At 41.8% G+C, this 21,637-nt stretch overlaps 1 protein-coding gene across 4 annotated transcripts in view; it reads right to left on the bottom strand.

Annotated features, from left to right (window-relative positions):
• Window positions 1-21,637, bottom strand: part of UNC79 (unc-79 homolog, NALCN channel complex subunit) — a gene marked incomplete at its 5' end in the record, with an annotated part of 173,122 nt that overhangs the window by 81,989 nt on the left and 69,496 nt on the right. For 3 of the 4 annotated variants that reach the window (XM_080922444.1, XM_080922446.1, XM_080922445.1), the window contains 8 exons: window positions 3,563-3,742; window positions 4,260-4,461; window positions 5,511-5,692; window positions 6,153-6,310; window positions 10,180-10,328; window positions 10,420-10,499; window positions 15,368-15,509; window positions 19,828-20,055. In XM_080922444.1, coding sequence (XP_080778570.1) covers window positions 3,563-3,742; window positions 4,260-4,461; window positions 5,511-5,692; window positions 6,153-6,310; window positions 10,180-10,328; window positions 10,420-10,499; window positions 15,368-15,509; window positions 19,828-20,055 — 1,321 coding nt within the window. Of the gene's footprint in view, window positions 1-2,089; window positions 2,156-3,562; window positions 3,743-4,259; window positions 4,462-5,510; window positions 5,693-6,152; window positions 6,311-10,179; window positions 10,329-10,419; window positions 10,500-15,367; window positions 15,510-19,827; window positions 20,056-21,637 lie in introns of all 4 variants that reach the window. The other variant, XM_080922443.1, reaches the window with a different exon arrangement.

Raw genomic sequence — 21,637 nt, 5'->3', positions numbered from 1 at the left:
TATCACATTCCAAGAATGCTGTTCATATGCACCAAAGACTTTGGTTTGATTCCTATAGATTCCAGAGGAATATAGCTTTTTGCAGGCCTTTGGGAGTATACCATTGACCTATAGAAAATCTTTTGTTTTATTTGCTGTGCATTCTACGTGAAGGCTACGAGTAGAAAATTACAAATTGTAAACCCAGAGCCCCAAAGTTCAGCCTAAACAGCAATTAGAAAGCTTTTCGCTGTGTAATTAAATCACATCTGGTTTACTTCAGGCCTAATCAGTAGGAAGTCTGCACAGAGGGGCTCGACACCTAGACTAAACAAGAGACCCTGAATTAAGCAGTAGATGCTTTATTTCCACTTTATCCTGTGGTCTTCTGCTGGGGTGTGCCTTTGCTTCCATACATCTAGTAAAGGATAATTTATAGATGTGCCTTAAAACTTCACCAACTGCTTCCAAATCAAAGGCAAGCTTCCCTTGTGGAGTTTCCGTGAGGATTTGCTGTCCAGAAGTTTTAGCTTCACCGTTTAAACGATCCTGTTATCTGCTCCTTCCCACCCGGCCATGTCCTGGGATGGGAGCCCAAGGCTTTCCTTAACCCCAGTGAACACAGGGACATTTTCCTACAGAGATGTCAGGGGCTCCTTTGTTTCGATTATTAGAATGAATGATAATAACTGGCCTTTCAAAGAAGCTTGGACAGAAAGGTCAGCCTCAAGACAAAATGGAGGAAATGCATAAAATGGCTTAAAAGTTTTCTCCTAAAGGCCCCACTGAAAGGGAACAGGCTGGATCTCACCTTCCTTCCTTTCTTTCTTTAGATTTATTTTTTTTTATTTCATGTCTGTGAGTCCTTTGCCTACAGGCGTAGATATAGGACCCATGCCTGGTGCCCCAAGAGGCCAGAAGAGGGTATCAGATCCCCTAAAACTGGAGTTACAGAAGAATTGTGAACCATCATGTGCGTTCTGGAAATTGAGCCTAGGTCCTCTGCAGGAGCAGTGAGTACTCTTAATCACTGAAACATCTCCAGCCCAGAACTCACCTTTCTAATGACACTGAGTGACCTTAGACCAGACGTTCTTGTGAATCTCTTTCTCTCCCTCCCCAAAGAAGAGATGTGTATAATTCAGAGAAGGGGACTCAGCTACCTGTTTGTCTTTTGATCCCTTTCAACAGAAAAAGGGGATTTTTTTGTCAGCATCTACTTCCTGTTTTCATGATCTCTGGGTCTCTTTCATCCCTTCCTCTCCTGAATTTCTGTTTCAAGTGTCTTTTTAACAATATGCTCGTTATCTTCAAAGTCTTCTTACATAGATTCCCCCCCCCCAAGGATGTCAGTCAATACCATTTTGAAAAGTTTTAACTTAAGCTTATTGTCAAATTAGAATAAAAATGTTTATAAAAGATACAGAGTGAGCCACTGAGATTGTTGTGACAGACACACGAGTGTTCAGACACTCACGGTCCCTCAGTGAATGGTGGCCCTCTTTGTGTGGACAGCGTTCAGTTAGCATTGTCTTTAACAATATCTGCTCAACGCTTAGGATGCTGATGTTGAGTTATAAGGAACAGGACATGATAAGTTACACCATGTCACCCTGAATAAGACCTTCAAATCTTCCAAAAGTAGAAATGCTCCTGAGAAACAGAAATGCTCAGACTTGCAAGGAATTAAGAGCAGCTACGAGGATGAGAAGATGGTGATTCAAACATAAAACCTTTCAAAATGTAAATGAAGTGTGTGCTTTACCTAAAGAAAACTCTCGTCTATGAACACAGTGTTTGTATGTGTAGCATACACATACAAACAGAAGTCATATAGCATTGAAGAATACAATCCTGGTCACACCTGCTGTCCAGGAAGAGGTGGGCAGTCACATGCTTCTTACTGGACCAAAAGTCAATGGAATCAGAAATCACCTGCTTAGAAAATGAGGCAAAGAATTGGGATACCAACAGCCCAGACACTTGAGACCCTTTGGGGCTCACAAATCCTAATATCACTCTGGTCCAGTGAGAAACACTTGCTTTTTATACCTTGTCCACCTATGATAGAGACACTTGAACATGGCCCTTCAATGTCAGAAGTACCCACCTGGCGTCTGTTCAGGTGTCCCACCGAGAGCCGGAGCAGACTGCTCATGCCTGGTCAACCTTACAGCTTAAAAATCAACAACAACTCTATTGAAATAAGCATTAAAGACAACTTGAGCCTAGAAGAACCCTCAGTGCTGACTGCACTGGCTAGCAGAAGCAAGCCTAGTATTCTTATTTGTAATTAACATCACATAAAAGATGTTTACTCCAGAATTTTTGCGTTTTGTTTCTGACCTCAAGAAAAACGTCTTAATGTCATTTTGATTCTAAAAGCATCAAAATGGCTGTGTGAATTTCATTAACAAGAAATAAGAATAAATAAAATGAATACCCCAAGCTAGTCAATTAGTTTATTCAAGGGTTGGAAAACTCATATATAAATTTGTAGTTAGTTTAATCTAGGATTGGTACCCTAGATCTGAAAGCAGCTTCTCTGGGGCCACTAGGAATTATTCTTCAGTGTGGTTAACTTTGCTTCCTGTGAAGCTAAGGCTTTTGATCAACTCTTCTAAGGTTGAAAATACCACAGACTCAGAGCTTGTCATAAAAAAGAAAAAAATGTAGCAAAGAAAATCAAATCATATTTATGATTAACATGATTATGTTTTATCAAGTTGTTCTGGAATAAATGCCAATGAAAATGCAAATCTTTCTGCTTCGGACAGGAGAAGTGTACTTAAGGTGTTAATTGGGAGATTGCACAGGTGGTATTCAATATCAAATTATTTAAATATACTCATTCATTCAGTAACTCATTTAAATATTCTCGTTCATCCATTCATTCAGTGATTTGGTTCTGTAGGGTTTATTATTTTCCCTTTATGTGCTGTTGCTAAACATGAGTGTTTACTAGGCATTTGGTTATTTAAGGAAACTCACTCTCTTTTAAAAATATATCATATAAAAGACCTTTATAAAACAAGTGTGTGTGGTCTTTTAAATTTGACAACAAATCATATTTCTGTTTATCTGAAGTTGAATAGGAACCCAACTTCTCTTCAGGAAAGCCTGATTTTTCTTATTCAGAAGACACTATTTTTACTGGGTTTTCTGGGGAGGTTATGTGGTTGTTTCCAGCATTCCTGGAATGACAACCATTGAGAGTTTAGACGTTATCCCTTTAGCCACATAGCTTTTCGTATCTAAGTCTCATTCTGAAAACCCTTGTGCTCCCAGGCTGCTGTGTGCACCCTTATATTCTAGATCTCAAAAATAAACGTCTCTAAGCCTCATGCCAAGCATTGGTGGGTTCACAGCCTTCTACATTTCAGAACTACTGATAGAGATCAGTCAGGATTTTGCTGCACCCACAAATGAGAGAAGTACCCATGCCCTGGGACTCTGAGGACCAAATTTGATGGACAGGTTTAGTTTGCTAACTGCGCTGCTCTCTGTGAACACTCAACAAGACATGTCAGCTTCAGAAAGACATTAGACAGAAGTTACAAGACAAAGGGGAAAGATACTCAACGGATTTTGGAGGTCAGGGTCTCGGGGAGGGAGAGCGCCCTCTTGGATTCTGAGGGCCCTTTCACACTGTCTCTCAGGGACCTCACACTCTTCTGTCGGTTTCTGGCAAAACGTGCTCTCTTGATCTTCCACAAGGCAGCATCGCTGAGGTTGGCAACATTGGTTCTCACAGCAGTGATGGCTTTTCAAAAGGAATTAAAGACATTATTATTGTTTTCCTTGGCAGGCCACATGGTATAGCTCTTTTGAAATGATTCATGTGAGTATGGTTTGGAGATAAGAAGATAGCTTCCATGTATACACGATTTCCCCCACCTCCCTCTATGACCATGACTTTCGTTCTCTACCCCTTCCTCCATGAGGTTTGACTACCCAATTTTGTTACTTTTTCTACATGAATGTGAAGCCATAAGCAACTAAATAATAAGCAGATGGGAGTTTGCACAGAACAAATGTGTCTCATAAAACTGTTCATGGTCATTATCAACTGGGTGGTAGGTAAAAAAACAGTTGCAGATGGTTGTTACTGTGTGTCCTGCTGTAAGTGAGTGTTTAAATCTACAGATTAGCAACATAAGCACTCAGGAGCTGATGAAATGGGTACATGAGATCAAGACATCCTCTTCCATGTGTGGAACAAGCTACATGCCAAGTGCCTTGGCTGGGGCAATTTAATGTAAGTCTTTTGTCTTACTTACTTGTAGGAAAGGGAAATTCTTTGTTACAATCTAAATGCAGCTGAGCTTCCAAGGAAAGTGTCTCAAATCTATTGACAAAGAACTCCCAGCTCAAAGCAGGAATATCTTGCTTAAGAAAATGCAAGAGTAAAAGCTTGCTCAGGATGGTGGGTCGGTCTTTAACCACAGTGTCGAACTGGAAGTCAAGGCAAAGACAAAGACCCTGGAAAAGAGGGATAAGACACAAACCTCTAAGAGACAATACACTGGAAGGCCAATTGAACAAGGCATTGTCCACAAGGCAAAACTATCCCATTGGAATATTTCTGACCACAAATATTGGAAGGGAAAAGATACACAAGCAGTTTTCTCCTGATTCCCAATACCTCTTGAATGTTGATCCAAAAATGTGAGCTAAATGTATGTCATTTGTTTTCTAAATATTAAATAACAGCCACTTAATTCAAACATGAATGCATCATTTTAAATGTCTGTAGTTTACACTGAGAAGCACACACTCAACATTAGATTATAATTTATTATTGTATTGTGTGCACACATACATGCTTATCCCACAGCACATGTAGAGACCAGAGACAACTTTTGAAAACCCATTCTCTCTTATAGCAGTAAGTTCGGGGAATTGAGATAAGGTCCTCAAACTCGTGCCTCAGGCACCTGTATCTACTGAACTACCTCACTAACCCCCAAACTACATTTTAGGACACACGAGGGAAGCAGGTTCTGGGTTGTTTTCCCACTGTATAGGGAGAGTTTGGGGTAAGTCAGATCTCTTCTTGTTTTCATTAAAAGTTAAAAGCACACACTTGAACTCACAGACTTCCACTGTTACAATCACTATCATTAGTTTGGACAGTACTGTAGTCTTAATATCTGTGTCCACTCCCCTAAAAAGTTCACCCCCCTGAAACTCAACAATTTAAGTGACAGTATTAGAAGGTGAGTCTTTGAGAGGACAAAGCCATGTGGACAGAATTCTCACAAATAGGATTCTTGTCCTTAAACAAAGGCTCAGGTGTGGTTAAAGGCATCAGTTATGAACCATAAATTGGGCCATTAAAAGACACTGAATCTACAAGCCCCTTGACAACAAACCTCCCAGACTCAGAATCATACTACATAAATTCTTATGGCTCTCTAAGCTACCCTGTTTGTGATATTTTGATATGGCATGGCTAAACAAGACATGTGACAATCAATTGTTGGTGGAACTGACAATCTGCAGGGCTGATAACACAAATTCCCCATCACCTGCAGTGCTGGCCTCTTTATAGTGTCAAGCAGGAGACCGGCTCTGGTGGCCACTGCAGGATTGACATCTTCCACAGCTGTCAGAAAGCAGCAGAAGGCGTGTGCCAGAGAGTACTTCAGCAGGTGGTTTTTGGTCACTGAGTGAATATCCAAAAACCTACAAATGACAGCTACTTTTTCCACTGCAATATAAAATATAGAGGACAAAAGGTGTACATGCATTTATTAACACATTATAAATATTTACACTTATTTATTGAAAATATTATTTCAGTTATTTATTTATTGTTTATCTTATTTACTTGTAGGTGGAGCATGTATGTAGCGCAGGGCATGCGAGGAGACCAGAAAACAACTATGGGAGTTGGACCTCTCTTTCCACCATTATGATTCCAGTGGACAAAACTCAGGTCTTCCGGCTGGGAGACAGTATCTTCACACACACACCCCCATTGATCCATCTTCTGGCCTTGTATTAACATCTATTTAAGTCTCATGAGAACTGAACCCCATAAAAAAAGTTAACTTGGGGCTCTTACATGGATAATTTGAATGTCAACAATGATAGTCAAAAGTGCATTTCAAAACTGGACATCTGGTTTACCTTGTGACCCAGAGGATTTTTAACTAACATAGAAGTACCTGCTTCAAACCTCATCTTCCAGTCTTTGCTGTTGAAGTTGCCATTTATGATTGTCCAGAATATGTCAGCACCATGAGGAAGGGAAAGAGCATGAAGAAGGAGAGGAACTGCCAGTGAAGACAGCTGAGAGAACTCAGACTTGACAACTCTCCAGAGGCTGGAAAATCAAGAAGAAGCAGAGGCATTATGGTCATTGCTGTCTCTTCAGAGGGAAAGAGTCTATTCTGTTAACTTATGGCAGGTGTGGACAGTAGGTGCTGGTAGAATGTGTAAAAGTGGATCTATCCAAACGACTATAATCCTCCAAGAAACATTTATGTTTTGATCTGTTTACGTCTTCTGAAGAAAATAACTCTCATGTAACAAAATAGAAAAACATATTTAAATATAAAAATTTAATTCCAGACATGAATTAAGAAATGCAAACTAATTAAATAATATACAAAATTAACAGTTATGTGAAGATAATAGTGTGATAAATGGTTTTAAAATTGTCTCTTATATGAATAACTAGAAAGCATCATTGTTTATTTTGGAGCCCAGCGGCCTTTCCCCCCTTTGAATGGCAAAAAATAACTTTTTGTCTGCTAATAACAGCCTCTCTAAAGCTGCCACTCAAGGTCTCCCACTTTTTCTATCCTAAGGATGAGCACAAAACACCAGCACATAAACCTATTAGTGAGCAGGCATATGATCCAAACTTAGGGCTTTCAGAACCCTTTTTAGAGATCATGGTATGGGCTCTGGGAGACAGGGTCTCTCCTTCAGAAACTTCATGAATGAAAGACTATATCAAGGAGTTGAGGATTTAGCTCAGTGGTAGAGCACTTGCCTAGCAAGTACAAGACCCTGGGTTTGGTCCTCAGCTCTGGGTGGGTGGGGAAAAAGACAAAAGACTATACCAATTGAGAGCTACCAGGGACCTACCTCCCAGGCTCAGCATGTGTAGGAAGAAGCCACTATTTAGTTTGACCTAACTGAGATGCAACTGAGCTAATGGTGGAAGGTTGGAAGAAAAGGGAGAAGGAAGAGGAGAGACCTGATATACAGTATGTTCCCTGATCAATGTCTTCACTTCTGAGACCCTAAGCACTGGACGAAAGAAAACCCAAACTCTGAAACGACTCTCTGAAACCAGGTTAGCTCCTCCAGCAGGGCTCCGAAGAAGCAGCCATTCTTTGTGATTTCCTGCTGACTCCCTGCTGTCTCCCTCCAGTTGGCTGTGATATGCTTTCTTCCATGTTCTTGGCATTCCTAACCCAGTCTTCCATCTTGCCCCTCTGGAGAGGTCAGCAACACACACTCTCCTTCAGGCTCAAATCTTCTATTACATCATCCTTAACATTCTTCCCTTTCTACCCAAACCAACCTTCCCTTTCAGCCCCCCTCCTCTTCTCCACTCTCCCTGTCTTCTTGTTTATACTCTGCCTGACTGAGCCTGGCCTTTAACTCTTGGCTCCACAACTCTCTTCTCTGGAGTCTTTCAGCTGAACCTCCCTACTGACCATAAATCTATCCAGATGTTCTTTACTACCACCCCCAAGACCTTGACATTCGCCCCTTGCCTGTTTCTTTCCCTTTTCAAACAGACTTTTCACAGGAAAGATGTTCTGTGCTAAATCTTCATCCTCACAGTCCCTGAGCCCCAGGAGCACGTTCACACACTCCCTTCAATGTGTGTAGTTCCCAGGGATCCTTCTCTTCTTTCAAGTAAAGCCCAGTGCTGGCTCCGTTCAGGTTTTTTACTACTTGTCTTAGATCTGCATCTGTCATTGAACAGAGGTATTATCTACAAGGCTCCCCACACTTGGGTCCCTGGCCTACTTCTCTAACCACTTTCCCTTATGCCCTAAACCCACATTAGACAATGCAACCTGGTATCACCTCACTAGTGTTCTCCATTTCTTGTCTTCTCCCCATTTTTTAGCAATTCCACATCTCTGTCCTTGATGTTCCTGCTTTCCAAAAATGTCCTATCAATATTACATCTTTATCAAAACCCATTCCCATAATGGGAATTACCTACTGCTAAACCCTAGTCATTGGTCCAGAATGGTTCTTGTCTACCTGTGACCTGTGCAGGACAGTCACTTACCACATGACACTAGATTATTAGTGACTTGTACATGCACAGTACAAAAGTATATCTTTGTTTCCCCAAGATCTTACTCTAGTTTATTATTTGGAGGTTGGTGTCAGGGTTGCTCCCTTCCTTCAGCCTCAGAAGTAGAGCAATGCATGGTGAAGACACATGTATGAGTCTGTATGTATGCATGTGTACATGCATGGGTATGTAAGTGTGTGTGTGTGCCTGTGTATGTGTGAGCATGTGTGTATGTGTGGCCATGAAAATATGTACGTATTCATGTATTTGTACACCTGTGTATGCTGTGTTTTTGAGTGTGTCTAAGTGTATGTGTGTTTGTGTGCGCATGTGCAAACACACACACATGTACCTGTGTGGGCATGTGAAGGCTAGAGGCTCTCTTAAGTGTTTTTCTCTATCACTTTTTACTGCCCTTCTTAAGTCAGGATTTCTCCATGTGCCTGGAATTCATGGTTTTATCTAGACTGAATGGCCAGCAAGCCCACAAGATTGGCTTGTTTCTGCCTCCCAGAATATTGGAGTTATAAATGCCATGCCTGGCTTTTATGTGGATAACTAGGAATCTAAGGTCCCCATGGTCATACAAGCACTTGATCCTCTGAGCTACCTCCTGGATGCAAAAGTAGACCAAATTAATAAAATATAGATCACTCTTTTATTTATTATTTATCCTTTCCTGGGGTAGCCTAAAAATTCCCCAAAGTACCTAGAACAGAATTGTGGTTTAAAAACATATTCAAGTCATTATATTTGTTGAATGAAAAGATAAATTAACAAAATAACCAAATAGAACCTTGACTTGCTTTTGCTACAACACACGAACAAGCCTTTCCTGAGAGCCTTATTATAAAATGGTCTTTTTTCTGGCTTGCCTCCAGGAAGACCATAATAGTTATTTGGAGGTGCTCAGAAAGAGAGCACCATAAACCTAGGGCACTGTTTTATTACTATTCTCAAAATGCATATCTCTAGAAAGCAAGGGAGACAGCACCCAGAGGGGTTCATTATCCCCTCTGAGTTCCTAGTTTAAATAAAATTGCTGTCTCACTGCTGATATATAGCTCTCCACAACCGAGGGCTTCTGCTGGGGATGAGAGTGGGGTGAGGAGGACTCAATCTTCTTCAAAAGGCCAGCCACTGGGAGTTTACCATGTTCCAATGAACATATGGACAAAACAAATTACACTTGATTTTTTTCTTTCCTTTCCACCTCCCCCTTCTTCTTCCTCCCCCTTACCTCCCCATCACCCTCTCCCCTCTCCTTTTTTTTTTTTTTTTGGGTCGGTCGGAGCTCAAACAGTCTGGGATGAATTCCATAATGTCATAATGTGAATTTTCCAAATAATCAATTAAAATATTATGCAAAAAATAATTTTCTTCCTTAAATCCTGAATGTGGGAACAGAACCGAGTTAATAAATATCTTAAGTTCGGGTCGGGAGAGATTGCCATGTTAGAAATATCATGTATTATTCACCCCTGACATTTTTCCAGGCTCTCCTATAGTCTTAATCCACCTAACACTCAAAAGCATAGAAAGATCCTTATTTTATGTGTCTGGAGCAACAGAATCTAGTAAGCTAACACTACTTTCTTCATGTCAGCATACTTAGAAACTAAAAGAAAAAAAAAAAAAAAAACTAAACCAGTGTGTGGTGGCATTCGCCTTTAATCCAAGCACTCAGGAGACAGAGGCAGGTGAATCTCTGTGAGTTCTGTACAAACCAGGAATATGCAGTGAGACCCTGTCCCAAGAACAAAAACAGAAAGGAAGGAGAAGAAATGAGGGAAGGGAGGAAGTTTCTTTATCAAATTACTGGTCTGGGAGAGAAAAATCAAATGAAACAAAATAAGTCTTACTCCCACTTTAAATTTTACAACTGAACCCAAACTGCATACAAAAATGTTCACAGTCCATACCTTGCAATCAACATGTGGTCCTGGATGTAGGCTAAAAATTGAGGATGGTCTTTCCTCGCTGTATACAAACACTCCCCGTGCAGACAGAGAATCTTTAGGCAATTGAGCATATTAAAAAGAATGTCTGGCTCTTCAAACTTGGCCATTTCCTACGCAAAGAACACACAGTCACTTCATTCTCCCAAACAGCAAATAGTTCCAAACCCAAACCAAATATTTAAATATTTCAGAAAGATCTACCTGAAAAATGGTATAGATTAGTCTCAACGTAACTGGAAGCTGTTGGTAGCAAAATTTTCTTTCTGTGTCGTTCTTTATTGCTGAGGAAAAATGATTACACAAAGGTTAACCCGGTCCCTTTCCCCAGCATCATCAGTTCAAGATTGTGAAACCAAAGAGGGCGCAAAGGTACAAAAGTACTCCATGTTTGTAGGGTGCTTTCATTTTCATACTGCTATGTGCCAACTGGGTATGGTGGGGACATCTTTAATCCCAGCACTTGGAAGGCAGAGGCAGATGGACCTCTGTGAGTTCAAAGCCAGCCTGGTTTACATAGTGAGTTCCAGGACAGCCAGAACTACCTAGCAAGACTCTGTATGCAAGCAAAAGAACAAAACCAAAAACAAACAAAACACAAAAACAAAAAACAAAAAACAAAAAAAAAAAAAAGAAAGAAAAAAGAAAGAAAACTTAACCCATATCCCTCTATGAGGAAATACAGAAAATTTAGATTTAAAACCTCAGCCTTGGGGTTAGGATTTTTTTAATTGGATATTTTATTTACTTAACATTTCAAATGTTATTCCCGATTTCCCCTCCAGAATCCCCCAACCCATATCCTTCTCCCCATGCCTCTATGAGAGTGATCCTCCACCCACCCACTCCCTTCTACCTCCCCGCCCTGGCATTCCCCTACACTGAAGCATTGAGCTTGCACAGAACCAAGAGCCTCTCCTCCCACTGATTCCCAATAAGACCACCTTCTGCTACATATGCTGCTGGAGCCATGGGTCCCTCCCATGTGTACTCTTTGGTTGGTGGTTTAGTCTCTGGGAGCTCTGGGTCGGAGTCTGGTTGGTTGATATTGTTGTTCTTCCTATGGGGATGCAAACCCCTTCAGCTTTTTCAGTTCTTTCTCTAGCTCCTCAATTAGGGACTCCATTCTCAGTTCTATGGTTGGCTGAGAGCATCTGCCTCTGTATTTGTCAGGCTCTGGCAGAGCCTCTCAGAAGACAGCTTTATCAGGCTCCAGTCAGCATCCACTTCTTGGCATCCAAAATGTTGTCTGGGTTTGGTGACTGTATATGAGATGGATCCCCAGGTGGGGCAGTTTCTGAATGGTCTTTCCTTCAGTCTCTGTGCCACATTTTATCTCTGTATTTTCTCCTGTGAGTATTTTGCTCCCCCTTCTAAGAAGGACTGAAGCATCCATACTTTGGTTTTCCTTCTTCTGGAGCTTCATGTGGTCTGAGGATTGTATCTTGGGTAATCTGAGTTTTGGGGCTACTATCCACTTACTAGTGAGTGCATACCATGTGCATTCTTTTATGACTGTGTTACCTCACTCAGGATGATATTTTCTAGTTCCATTTATTTGTCTAAGAATACTTAAGTGACCCCAAAAACTCCACTAGAGAACTTCTGAACCTGATAAACAAATTCAGCAGAGTGTGTGGATATAAAATTAACTCAAACAAATCATTAGTCTTCCTCTACTCAACAGACTGAGAAAGAAATTAGGGAAATGACACCCTTCACAATAGTCACAAACAATGTAAAATACCTTGGTGTGGCTCTAATCAAGCAAGTGAAAGATCTATATGGCAAGAACTTCAAGTCTCTAAAGAAAGAAATTGATGATCTCAGAAGATGAAAAGCTCTCCCATACTCATGTATTGGCAGGATTAATATAGTAAAAATGGCCATCTTGCCAAAAGCAATCTACAGATTCAATGCAATCCCCATCAAAATTCCAACTCAATTCTTCATAGAGTTGGAGAGAGCAATTTTCAAATTCATTTGGAATAACAAAAAAATAGGATAACAAAAACTATTTTCAACAATAAAAGAACATCTGGGGGAATCCCCAACCTCAAGCTGTATTACAGAGCAATCGTGAAATAATTGTATGGTATTGGTACAGAGACAGGCAAGTAGATTAATTGAATAGAAGTGAAGACCCAGAAATGAACTCACACACCTATGGCCACTTGATCTTTGACAAAGGAGCTAAAACCATCCAGTGAGAAAAAGACAGCATTTCCAGCAAATGGTGCTGGTTCAACTGGTGGTCAGCATGTAGAAGAATGCAAATCTACCCTTTCTTATCTCCTTGTTCAAAGCTCAAGTCCAAGTGGATCAAGGACCTCCACATAAAACCAGATGCCTTCAAACTAACAGAAGAGAAAGTGGGGAAGAGCCTCAAACACATGGGTACAGGGGAAACTTTCCTGAATAGAACACCAGTGGCTAATGCTCTAAGAACAAGAATCAACAAATGGGACCTCATAGAATTACAAAGCTTCTGTAAGGCAAAGGGCATTGTCAATAGGACAAAATGGCAACCAACATATTGGGGAAAAAAAATGTTTACCAATCCTACATCTGATAGAAGGCTGATATCCAATATATACAAAAGACTCAAGAAGTTAGACTCTAGAGAATCAAATAACCCTACTAAAAATGGGGGACAGAGCTAAACAAAGAATTCTCAACTGAAGAATATTGAGTGACTGAGAAGCACCTAAAGAAATATTCAACATCTTTAGTCATCAGAAAAATATAAATCAAAACAACCCTGATTCCACCTCATACCAGTCAGAATGGTCAAGATCAAAAACTCAAGTGACAGCTGGTGAGAATATGGGAAAAAAGGAAACACTCCTCCATTGTTGGTGGTATTGTAAACTGGTACAACCACCCTGGAAATCAGTCTGGTGGTTTCTCAGAAAATTGGACTTAGTACTACCTGAGGACCCAGCTATACAACTCCTGAGCATATACCCCAAAGATGCTCTATCATAAAACAAGGACACATGCTCCACTATGTTCATAGCAGTCTTATTTATAATAACCAGAAGCTGGAAAGAACCCAGATGTCCTTCAACAGAGGAATGTGATATTTACACAATATTTACACAATAGAGTACTACTCAGCTATTAAAAACAGTGACTTCATAAAATTCTTAGGAAAAAAACATTTTAAATGGTAGAATTTGTACCAAATCTATACAGAAGAATGTAAGTGGCCTCTGCAACCACAATTTTTGCATCTGCAGACTCAGTGAAGCAAGGCTCACTGGGAAGCCAGACTGCATCTGCTCTGAACACAGAGATGTTCTTTTTTTTTTAGGTCACTATTCTATGAACAATACAAGGATTTAGAGCAAGTCAGGGGTAAAATACTTGCCCAGCACGCACAAGGCCCTAGGTTCAACCCCCAGAACTGCAACATAAAATTAAATATCATATGTATCCCAAGGATAGCTTAAAATAAATGAGAGGATATGCATAAGTTATGGGCAAATTATATATCATCAATATATGTCATTTTGCATCAGGGACTTGGGAATTTATAGGGGAAAAGGAGATATATCCTAGAACCAATGTACTAAGGAGCTGAGGCAGGAGAATTTGTGCAAATTCAAGACCAAACCTGAGATATATGCTGTGTTCCAGTTCAGTCTGGACAACATAGTGAGGCTCTTGCTCAAAAACAACAAAGGAAGCGATAATTATTTGAGTTGTATGTGGTCAAATGGAAATATTTTCATAGGAAGAGTGTAAGTTATCAGATCTTCAGTGAAGTCCTTGCTTCTCTTAGTATAGAGCTTAACAGAAACAACTCTAACCTGCAAGCCAGCAGCTGCAGCCCCAAAGCAAGGTCATGAGTTCTACAAAACCAGGAGGCCTGAGTTCCAGCTCCTGTCCCTACTGACTCTACAACCTTAGACCTCCCAGTTCTCAGTCCCACCATTACCCAGAAGCAGAGATAGAAGCCAGTCTTGCTCATTTTCTTTGTATGCAGATGGAGTGCTCATTATAAATGAACCACATGAGCTATTGGACTATAGGCAAGTCATTTGGCTTGTTTGGGATTGGGTTTTTCATTGGCAAATGAAATTCAGAGAGTAGGCTGAATTAAGTCAGCGGATATCAACTTTTTTTTCTGTGAAGGATACTCGATTAGAGAAAATCGTATTTATAACTCTGACATATGAAGACGGAAGGCAGAGCTCTCTGGTGGAAGCTGGATGGGAACTTCATCATTTGCCTTCACTTTCCCATCAATTACCAGCACTATGGAGGAACTGCCAGAGGAAGTAACATGGAGCCTTTACCATGAAACCCATCACCTCCTTCCAGCTCTCGTTTCCGATAGACTTAGTATGAGCCAAATCGTCAAAGTCATTAACCATTCATAGCATCCGCCCACCCACACAGAAACAGTAGGTTATACCAAGGAAATTGTAGTGATGAGGTAGTTGCCACAAACCACAGAAAATAGTCCCCTAAGAATGTTTGCTGTTCACCGAAAGGATAAAGCTCATGCTTCCTGGTTCTAGAGTGGACCTCTCAGGAGCAAGACAGTCTGAGACAGTAGGAATAAAATTTCTTAAGGCTCCCCAAATTTGTCGCAGGTCCTGTACAAGCCCCGAGTGTATCACTGCTCAGATCTAGGGTCAACCAGAAGTGATGACCATCCCTGGAGCACAGCTAGGAAGGTGCATCTGTCTAGGGTCTTGGCCAATCTCCCAAGATACAGATGCTGTATGGATGCAAATACTGTTGCCTCATCCAGAAGCACCTGGCTTTGACCACATGCCTCAAGTGATGGCTTTTAAGGCTGTCAGCACCTTCCACCTCCACCATTCTCAATCTCTTCTGCACACAGGTAAACACTATATAAAACCCACCTTAGTTTTCAACACTACCAGGACCCAGTGATAAGATAATAACCAGTAATAATTAATAACAAGATTCTGCTGCCCGGAAGAGACTTGGTGAATAGCATTCCTCTGGTGCCATAATAAAGCTGTTCACTTCCTAATGTGTTGAGAAATGCCTCATCTGTGCAATCTATCCTAAGGAAGCGGCACTGAACATGTCCAAGTTGTGACTATGGGTGTGAAGTTGTATAAACTGGAAAGTGTACACACGGCACTTCCCATCAGCCAAGTTGACCTACCAGCATGTTCTGAGGGCACTGGACGGTTGCCTGGATTCTCTCCATGTTTGGCTGCTGGGTTCTCCTCCTCTTCTCCCTCGGGGCCTAGAGTGAACTCTGGTCTGGAAGAAAGGAGGCTGTCTTCAAGGCTGTCTGTGGGCTCCTGCAACAAATACAAGCAGCTGTGTGAGAAGCTGCAAAGATCAGTTTTGTTTACATTAACAAAGGTGGACCAGCCTCTCCTACCCAGCCTTGTGCTAGCCGAGATGGCAGAGGCCCTAGACCTCCGAAGATCATGCACCTGCCAGTACACCCAACCTATTGAGAGATGTGCACTGCTGGCTGGTGAAACATTTGCTTTCGTTTAAAATGGACACAGGAAAACAAAACATGAAACACTTTGCCTGATCTTAGACTGCTCCCCCGCCTTTCTTTAGTCCCAGAGATTAGAATCTCCCTTCCAATTCACTTAGGATGCAATGCCTTCAGACATAATGCCAATTCTGGATACCTGGACCAATCAGTGTTTTAGGGCCTTGAAGTTGCTGGAACATGAGACATATAAATTAAGGGGAGATAAGGATAAACTCGAGTCTATCAATAGACAGATGGATCAACAAAATATGTATCCACACAATGGACTGTTGCTCAGCTTTTGGAGGGAGGCATCGATTCGTGCTACACCTCAGAGGAAGCTTGACGACGTGGTGCTGGGTGAGATAAGACAATCACAATGGACGAAAACACAGCTACAGGAGTCAAGGTCATAGAAATGGAGAGTAGGGGTAGGGAGGGAGAGATGGGCAGTTGTTTAGGGGTCCTGGAGATCGGTTGCACAATACTGTGCACACGCCAGCGTCATTCCTATAGACATATATAGACATGTAAAATATATTTACACATGTAAAACAAACTGCAAAAACAGGAAGTAATGAAAAAATTCTTTTTTAAAGAGTGCATTAGGTTCTTTACTCAGGAGGCAGAGGTTGGCAAACTAGAGTTCAAGGACAGCCTGAACTACATACCGAGACTCCAGCTCAGAAAGCAGGTTGGAAGAATGCGTTAGGTATGGCTATTATTTAAGTATTTAATCTCTGGTTATTGTATCTGTTTTCTCCCCAGTCTTATCTCTAAATATCCTGCTTGAAAATTATCTTTCTGGCTAATACTTTAACCAAAAATATTTTAAGAGAATTCTTTGACAACCAGTTCAAACAAGAAGGACAAAGAAGGGTGGGATAAAGGGCATGGGAAATAAAGTAGTGCTAAAACCATGGCTGACCTGGGGGCGGGGCTAGGAGTCAGACTGGGATAAAGGGCATTGGAAATAAAGTAGTGCTAAAACCATGGCTGACCTGGGGGTGGGGCTAGGAGTCAGACAGACATGATAGGCAGAGACAGAAAGAGGGGACACAAAGGATTATGAAGATAGGAAACTTCGTCCTCACCCTTCTACTCCTGACCAGAGACAAAGACGTGTTCCCTGAACTTCTTTGCTTCCTTACCTGCAGTAGAGTTCCTGCTGCGGAGCAGCTGGATGAGTTCAAGGCCTGATTAGGATTTGTTTATGCCTAAGTTTGGGGCCATTAGTTTTCCTGACTTTGTTCAAACTGACTAAACCTATATTAGGGGAGGAAGATCCCTCCAAGACCCTTAAAAAACACTCCAGCCTTCATTAGCCCTCCTCTGCTTTATCTGGGTTATGTCCATGAACTCTCAGATCTGTCTCTGACTCTGTCTCTGTCTCTGTCTCTCTCTCTCTTTCTCTTTGTGTGTGTGTGTGTGTGTGTGTGTGTGTGTGTGTGTGTTTGTGTGTGTGTGTGTGTGTGTGTGTTTCTCTCTCAGGTCTCTGTCTTTCTCTGTCTCTCTCTGTCTCTGTCTTTCTGTCTCTCTGTTTCTCTGTGTATGTGTCTGTCTGTCTGTTTCCTCACCTCTAATAGATGTCGTTCTATAATCACCTGTTCTGTCTGCCATAGCTGAGATTTCCCCTGCTATTACTTACTGCACTGGAGAATTTTTCTGCCCTTTAATTCTTTAACTGGCAGAGAAAATGAACTCGATCGAGGTCTCTGAAAAACATCTTTGCCAGCTTCAGAGGTTTACTGAGGCTGGCTCTGGTTCTAGGCCATCTACAAACAAGACAGCCAGCCATGTTGTAAGCTGGGCTTTATGTAGACAATTGCCCGCGGGTTAAGGATTTGTCTACAAGCACCTGTAATCCACAAGTCTGGTAATGTGACCGGGCTGGCATCACCTCCTTGGAAACTAGCTGAAGCCTCCTGCCAGGCTGTCCTTCATGTTTTCCTCTCATTGTGTCTCCCCTTGACCAAGGGAGAGCATGAGAGGCCTAAGATGCTGGAGTCCAGGCAGTGGAGACCATGTTCCAGGACAAACATCTCTCTAGCTCAAGAGCATCACTTCCAGTTGAATTTCAAAATCCTAAGCTTCACTCCAAATCCGTGAGAGGCAGAAGACATGAAAGATCATTTGAGGTGGCTTGGGTTCTCTTTATTTATGCTTGACTTCCCTCTTTGTCTCTGGCCCTTTGAGGATTTACCTTTGGTCTTCCCTTCCTTTCTTTTTCCCTTTCAAGTTGGTCTTCCCCAGAATTAGAATACCCGACTTCAAAGCATGTATTTCTTTCCAACCTTTCTCTTAAGAATCAGATCTAATATTCAGGATGCATGGCAACTCTACCTGGATGTCCAGTGTGCGAGCTAGTGTATTCCCTGAAAGACCTGTTGAAGTTGCCCCCAATGTGACATGAAGATGGGACCAGACGGGCCCTTTAAGAGATGATTAGAGTTTGTTCACTAACAAATTAATGTCCACCTATCATTTGGGCAGAAATTCTTTCAGTCTGAACTCCTTTCTGCCATTTTCCTTTCACTGGCTTCACTACAGGTATAAATTCAGGGCTCATCTTCCTCAAAAGACTCCTGGTCCCTTCACGCCCTAACTCTAGTCTCAAGGTCCCCCTCCATCCCTACAAAGCCACTCTGTTCAAGTCTTGTGATATATAATACTTATTGCTCTGGCTTGTGGCTTTCCTTTTAGTTCAGTGTGCTTCCGATTAGATTCTCAGCTTTGTTGTTTTGTTTTGGATTTTGGGTTTTGGATTTCTGTTTATTTGTTTGTCTGTTTGTGTTTAGTGCTGGGGTTTTGTGCACGCTAGGCAGACACCACTGTCGAGCTGTATCTCCAAACAGACTCAAGATTTCTTGGCTTCGATTTGTATTTCCTCACCATCTGTTACTATGGCTGGTTGTATTTTGGTTTGGTCTGATTGTTTTTTTCAATTAAATTGTATCATATGCTGACAGGTTGACAAGGATGAACCTGGAAAACATTGTGCCACAGTAATAAACAAGGCTATATAAGCAGCAAATATAACCTATTCTCACTCACCAGGGATCTAAAACGCCTGAGCTCAGAGTGACAGACAGTGGGCAGGAGTGATAGAGAACAACAGGGGCAGGGGAGGGAACATGTTTATAATAAGTTTCCAATGGCTGGGTTAAAAGACATAATACTGCATTAAAACAAATCAGGTCGACAGACTACAACTGCAGACACCCTTTATTGTTTTATGTGAGACTCCAGACAGTCCTGGATTTTTCAGAGAAGTAACTTTTGACCTTAAACAATTGGTAAAGAAACAGAAGAAGGCAGGAGGTAGCTCGGACAATTCAGTTTCATCTGTGTCCAACGACTGGGGGTGTTTTAATGCTATCTATGCCCTTAAGACATGCTACACAGAAAACGGCGAAGGATGGAGTCGCTGAAGTACGGCATTCAGCACATCAGTTCCTTACATGATTCACCCTGAAAGCAAAGTGTGAACATAGCCAGGAAGGGGAGTGGGTTTTCTCCACTGCTGGTGAAGTCAGTGAGCTCCTTAAATCAGTATTCATACAGAATCTACTTAATATTTGATTGCATAATGTACTATGTTCCTTATTATTTAAACTTCACAAAAGTAATTTAGTGGGGAAAGGCCTTTAGGGATACCAGCAATGCTCTGTGTCCATGGAAACCTCATGAGTGGACTGCTCCACTCCTCTCAAGCCACTTGCAAGCATTCTAGATCCTGTGGCTCTTCTCCTAGATAACAGATAAATACCCACCACCACTCCCCCACACACATGCACACAGAAACACACTCACACAGACACACACAGGGAGACACACAAATGCACGTGCACACACACACAGAGTCAGACACACATAGACACACAGTACACACAGACACACATATACAAACATAGACACACACATACACACAGACACACAGAGACACACATATACACACAGAGAGACATATACACAAACAGAGACACACACAGACACAGACACACACATACACAGACACAGACACACACACAGACATGCACACATACAGAGTCAGACACACACACACACATACACACACTACACCAGCTTTGTTAGCCACAGGCCATCTCATTTCTCCAACTGCTTACCACCAGCCGGCTTTCTTCTTTGGGAGCTAGTCTCTCCAGGAGCTCACACGCGAGCTGGTAGCAGAGGATGCTAGACTGACACAGGCTACACTCTGTCACCTTTTTGTCCTTCTGGCAGCTGTGGGAGCCCCCCCAAGGGGCCTGGAAGACATTGTTTATGATAGAAATAATGTCCTTTGACAAACTGTGCTCTAAACCCATTGTGATGCCGTCGTCTTGTAGCTCCATCTGAAAGACACACAGAAGAACATAGAGAAGGAGAGAGGAAGGAAGAAAAAGAAGACAGAGTTCGGTCCTTTATCCAGTATCGTGTTGCCATGGTACTTGTCAGCAAATAAATTACTATGAAACAACACAGGCTTAAAAGTCATGAAGACACAGTACTTTTTAGCATCTGTCTAAAAATAATATAAATACAAGTTAAAGTACACAGGTTATCCTTAAAATCATGAGATATTAAAAGATACTTCTAAAAATGTATTACTCTGTGTGATTTTACTCATTTAAAATACGTTGTCTCACGTACTGTCTAGATCTTGGTTTCTAAGTACTATTATCCAACAAAAGGAACCAGGGTTCCTTGGAAAAGTGGCTAATCTCAGAGTTGAGACCAAGAAGTGTCTGGATAAACCTCATGCTACCAGGAATTAAGGAACTATTTTGAAGGAGTATGGAAGACTGGGGATGTAGCTCAGTGGTAGAGTGGATGCCTCCCTATGTGTAAGGCTTGGGTTTGAGTCCCGATCCCACAAGTGAGAAAGAAAGAGAAAGGGGCAGCCGTGCTGGAAGAACATAGAGTCAGGCCAGACAATGGTAGCACACGCCTTTAATCCCAGCACTCAGGAAGCAGAGGCAAACAGATCTCTGTAAATTTGAGTGCAGCCTGGTCTGCAGAGCAAATTAGGACAACCAAGGCTACATAAGAGAGGCTCTGTCTGGGGGCTGGAAAGATGGCTCCGTGGTTAAGAGCACTGACTGTTCTTCCAGAGGTCCTGAGTTCAAATCCCTCACAACCATCTATAATAGGATTTGATGCCCTCTTCTGATGTGTCTGAAGACAGCGACAGTGTACTCATATACATAAAATGGAAATTAAAAAGAAACACACACACGGGGGGGGGGGGAGACCTTCTCTCAAAATATAAACAAACAAAAAAGGAGTTCCCACTGGCCCACTAGCCAAACATGGAGTAACCTGAGCAACAGAACAAAATAATCAGAGCAGTGGATTGTATGAATCCACAGGTATAGGGATGATGAGGTGAAGCACACATAAGAGAAGGGACAACAGCTCCTCTTGTGGGACACTGCACACCAGTAAATACAGGAAAGACTGAGTACAGTAAGTACACTATAACTGAGGAACTGTCTGCACTATGACTGAGGGACTGTCTGCACTATGACTGAGGGACTGTCTACACTATGACTGAGAGACTGTCTACACTATGACTGAGGGACTGTCTATACAAACACTGAGAGATTGTTCTAGAATAATGACTCGAGAGCTGGTGACACAGTGTCTGCCCAGAATTGTGAGAAGCTCTAAGAACAATCAGTAGCTTCACAGGGATATTAAAAGTACACATCTCAAGAAGCACAGTAACATCTGTCTGTAAAGCCAACACTTCAGAGAATGATCCAGACTGACTGAGGGACTTCACAGTTACTGAGACTTGCAGAGGACTGCTACAAGTTCAGGGTCACCCTAGCCTACATAATGAGTAGTAAGCCAAACAGAGCCATGTAGTTAGACCATATTTCAGGGGGGAGAGGGTAGGACAGGCAGACAGGCTGACTGACTGACTGACTG

Source organism: Micromys minutus (genome assembly GCF_963924665.1).
Source record: "Micromys minutus genome assembly, chromosome: 1".
Taxonomy (NCBI): Eukaryota; Metazoa; Chordata; class Mammalia; order Rodentia; family Muridae; genus Micromys; species Micromys minutus.
This window is presented reverse-complemented; position numbering and strand designations above follow the sequence as displayed.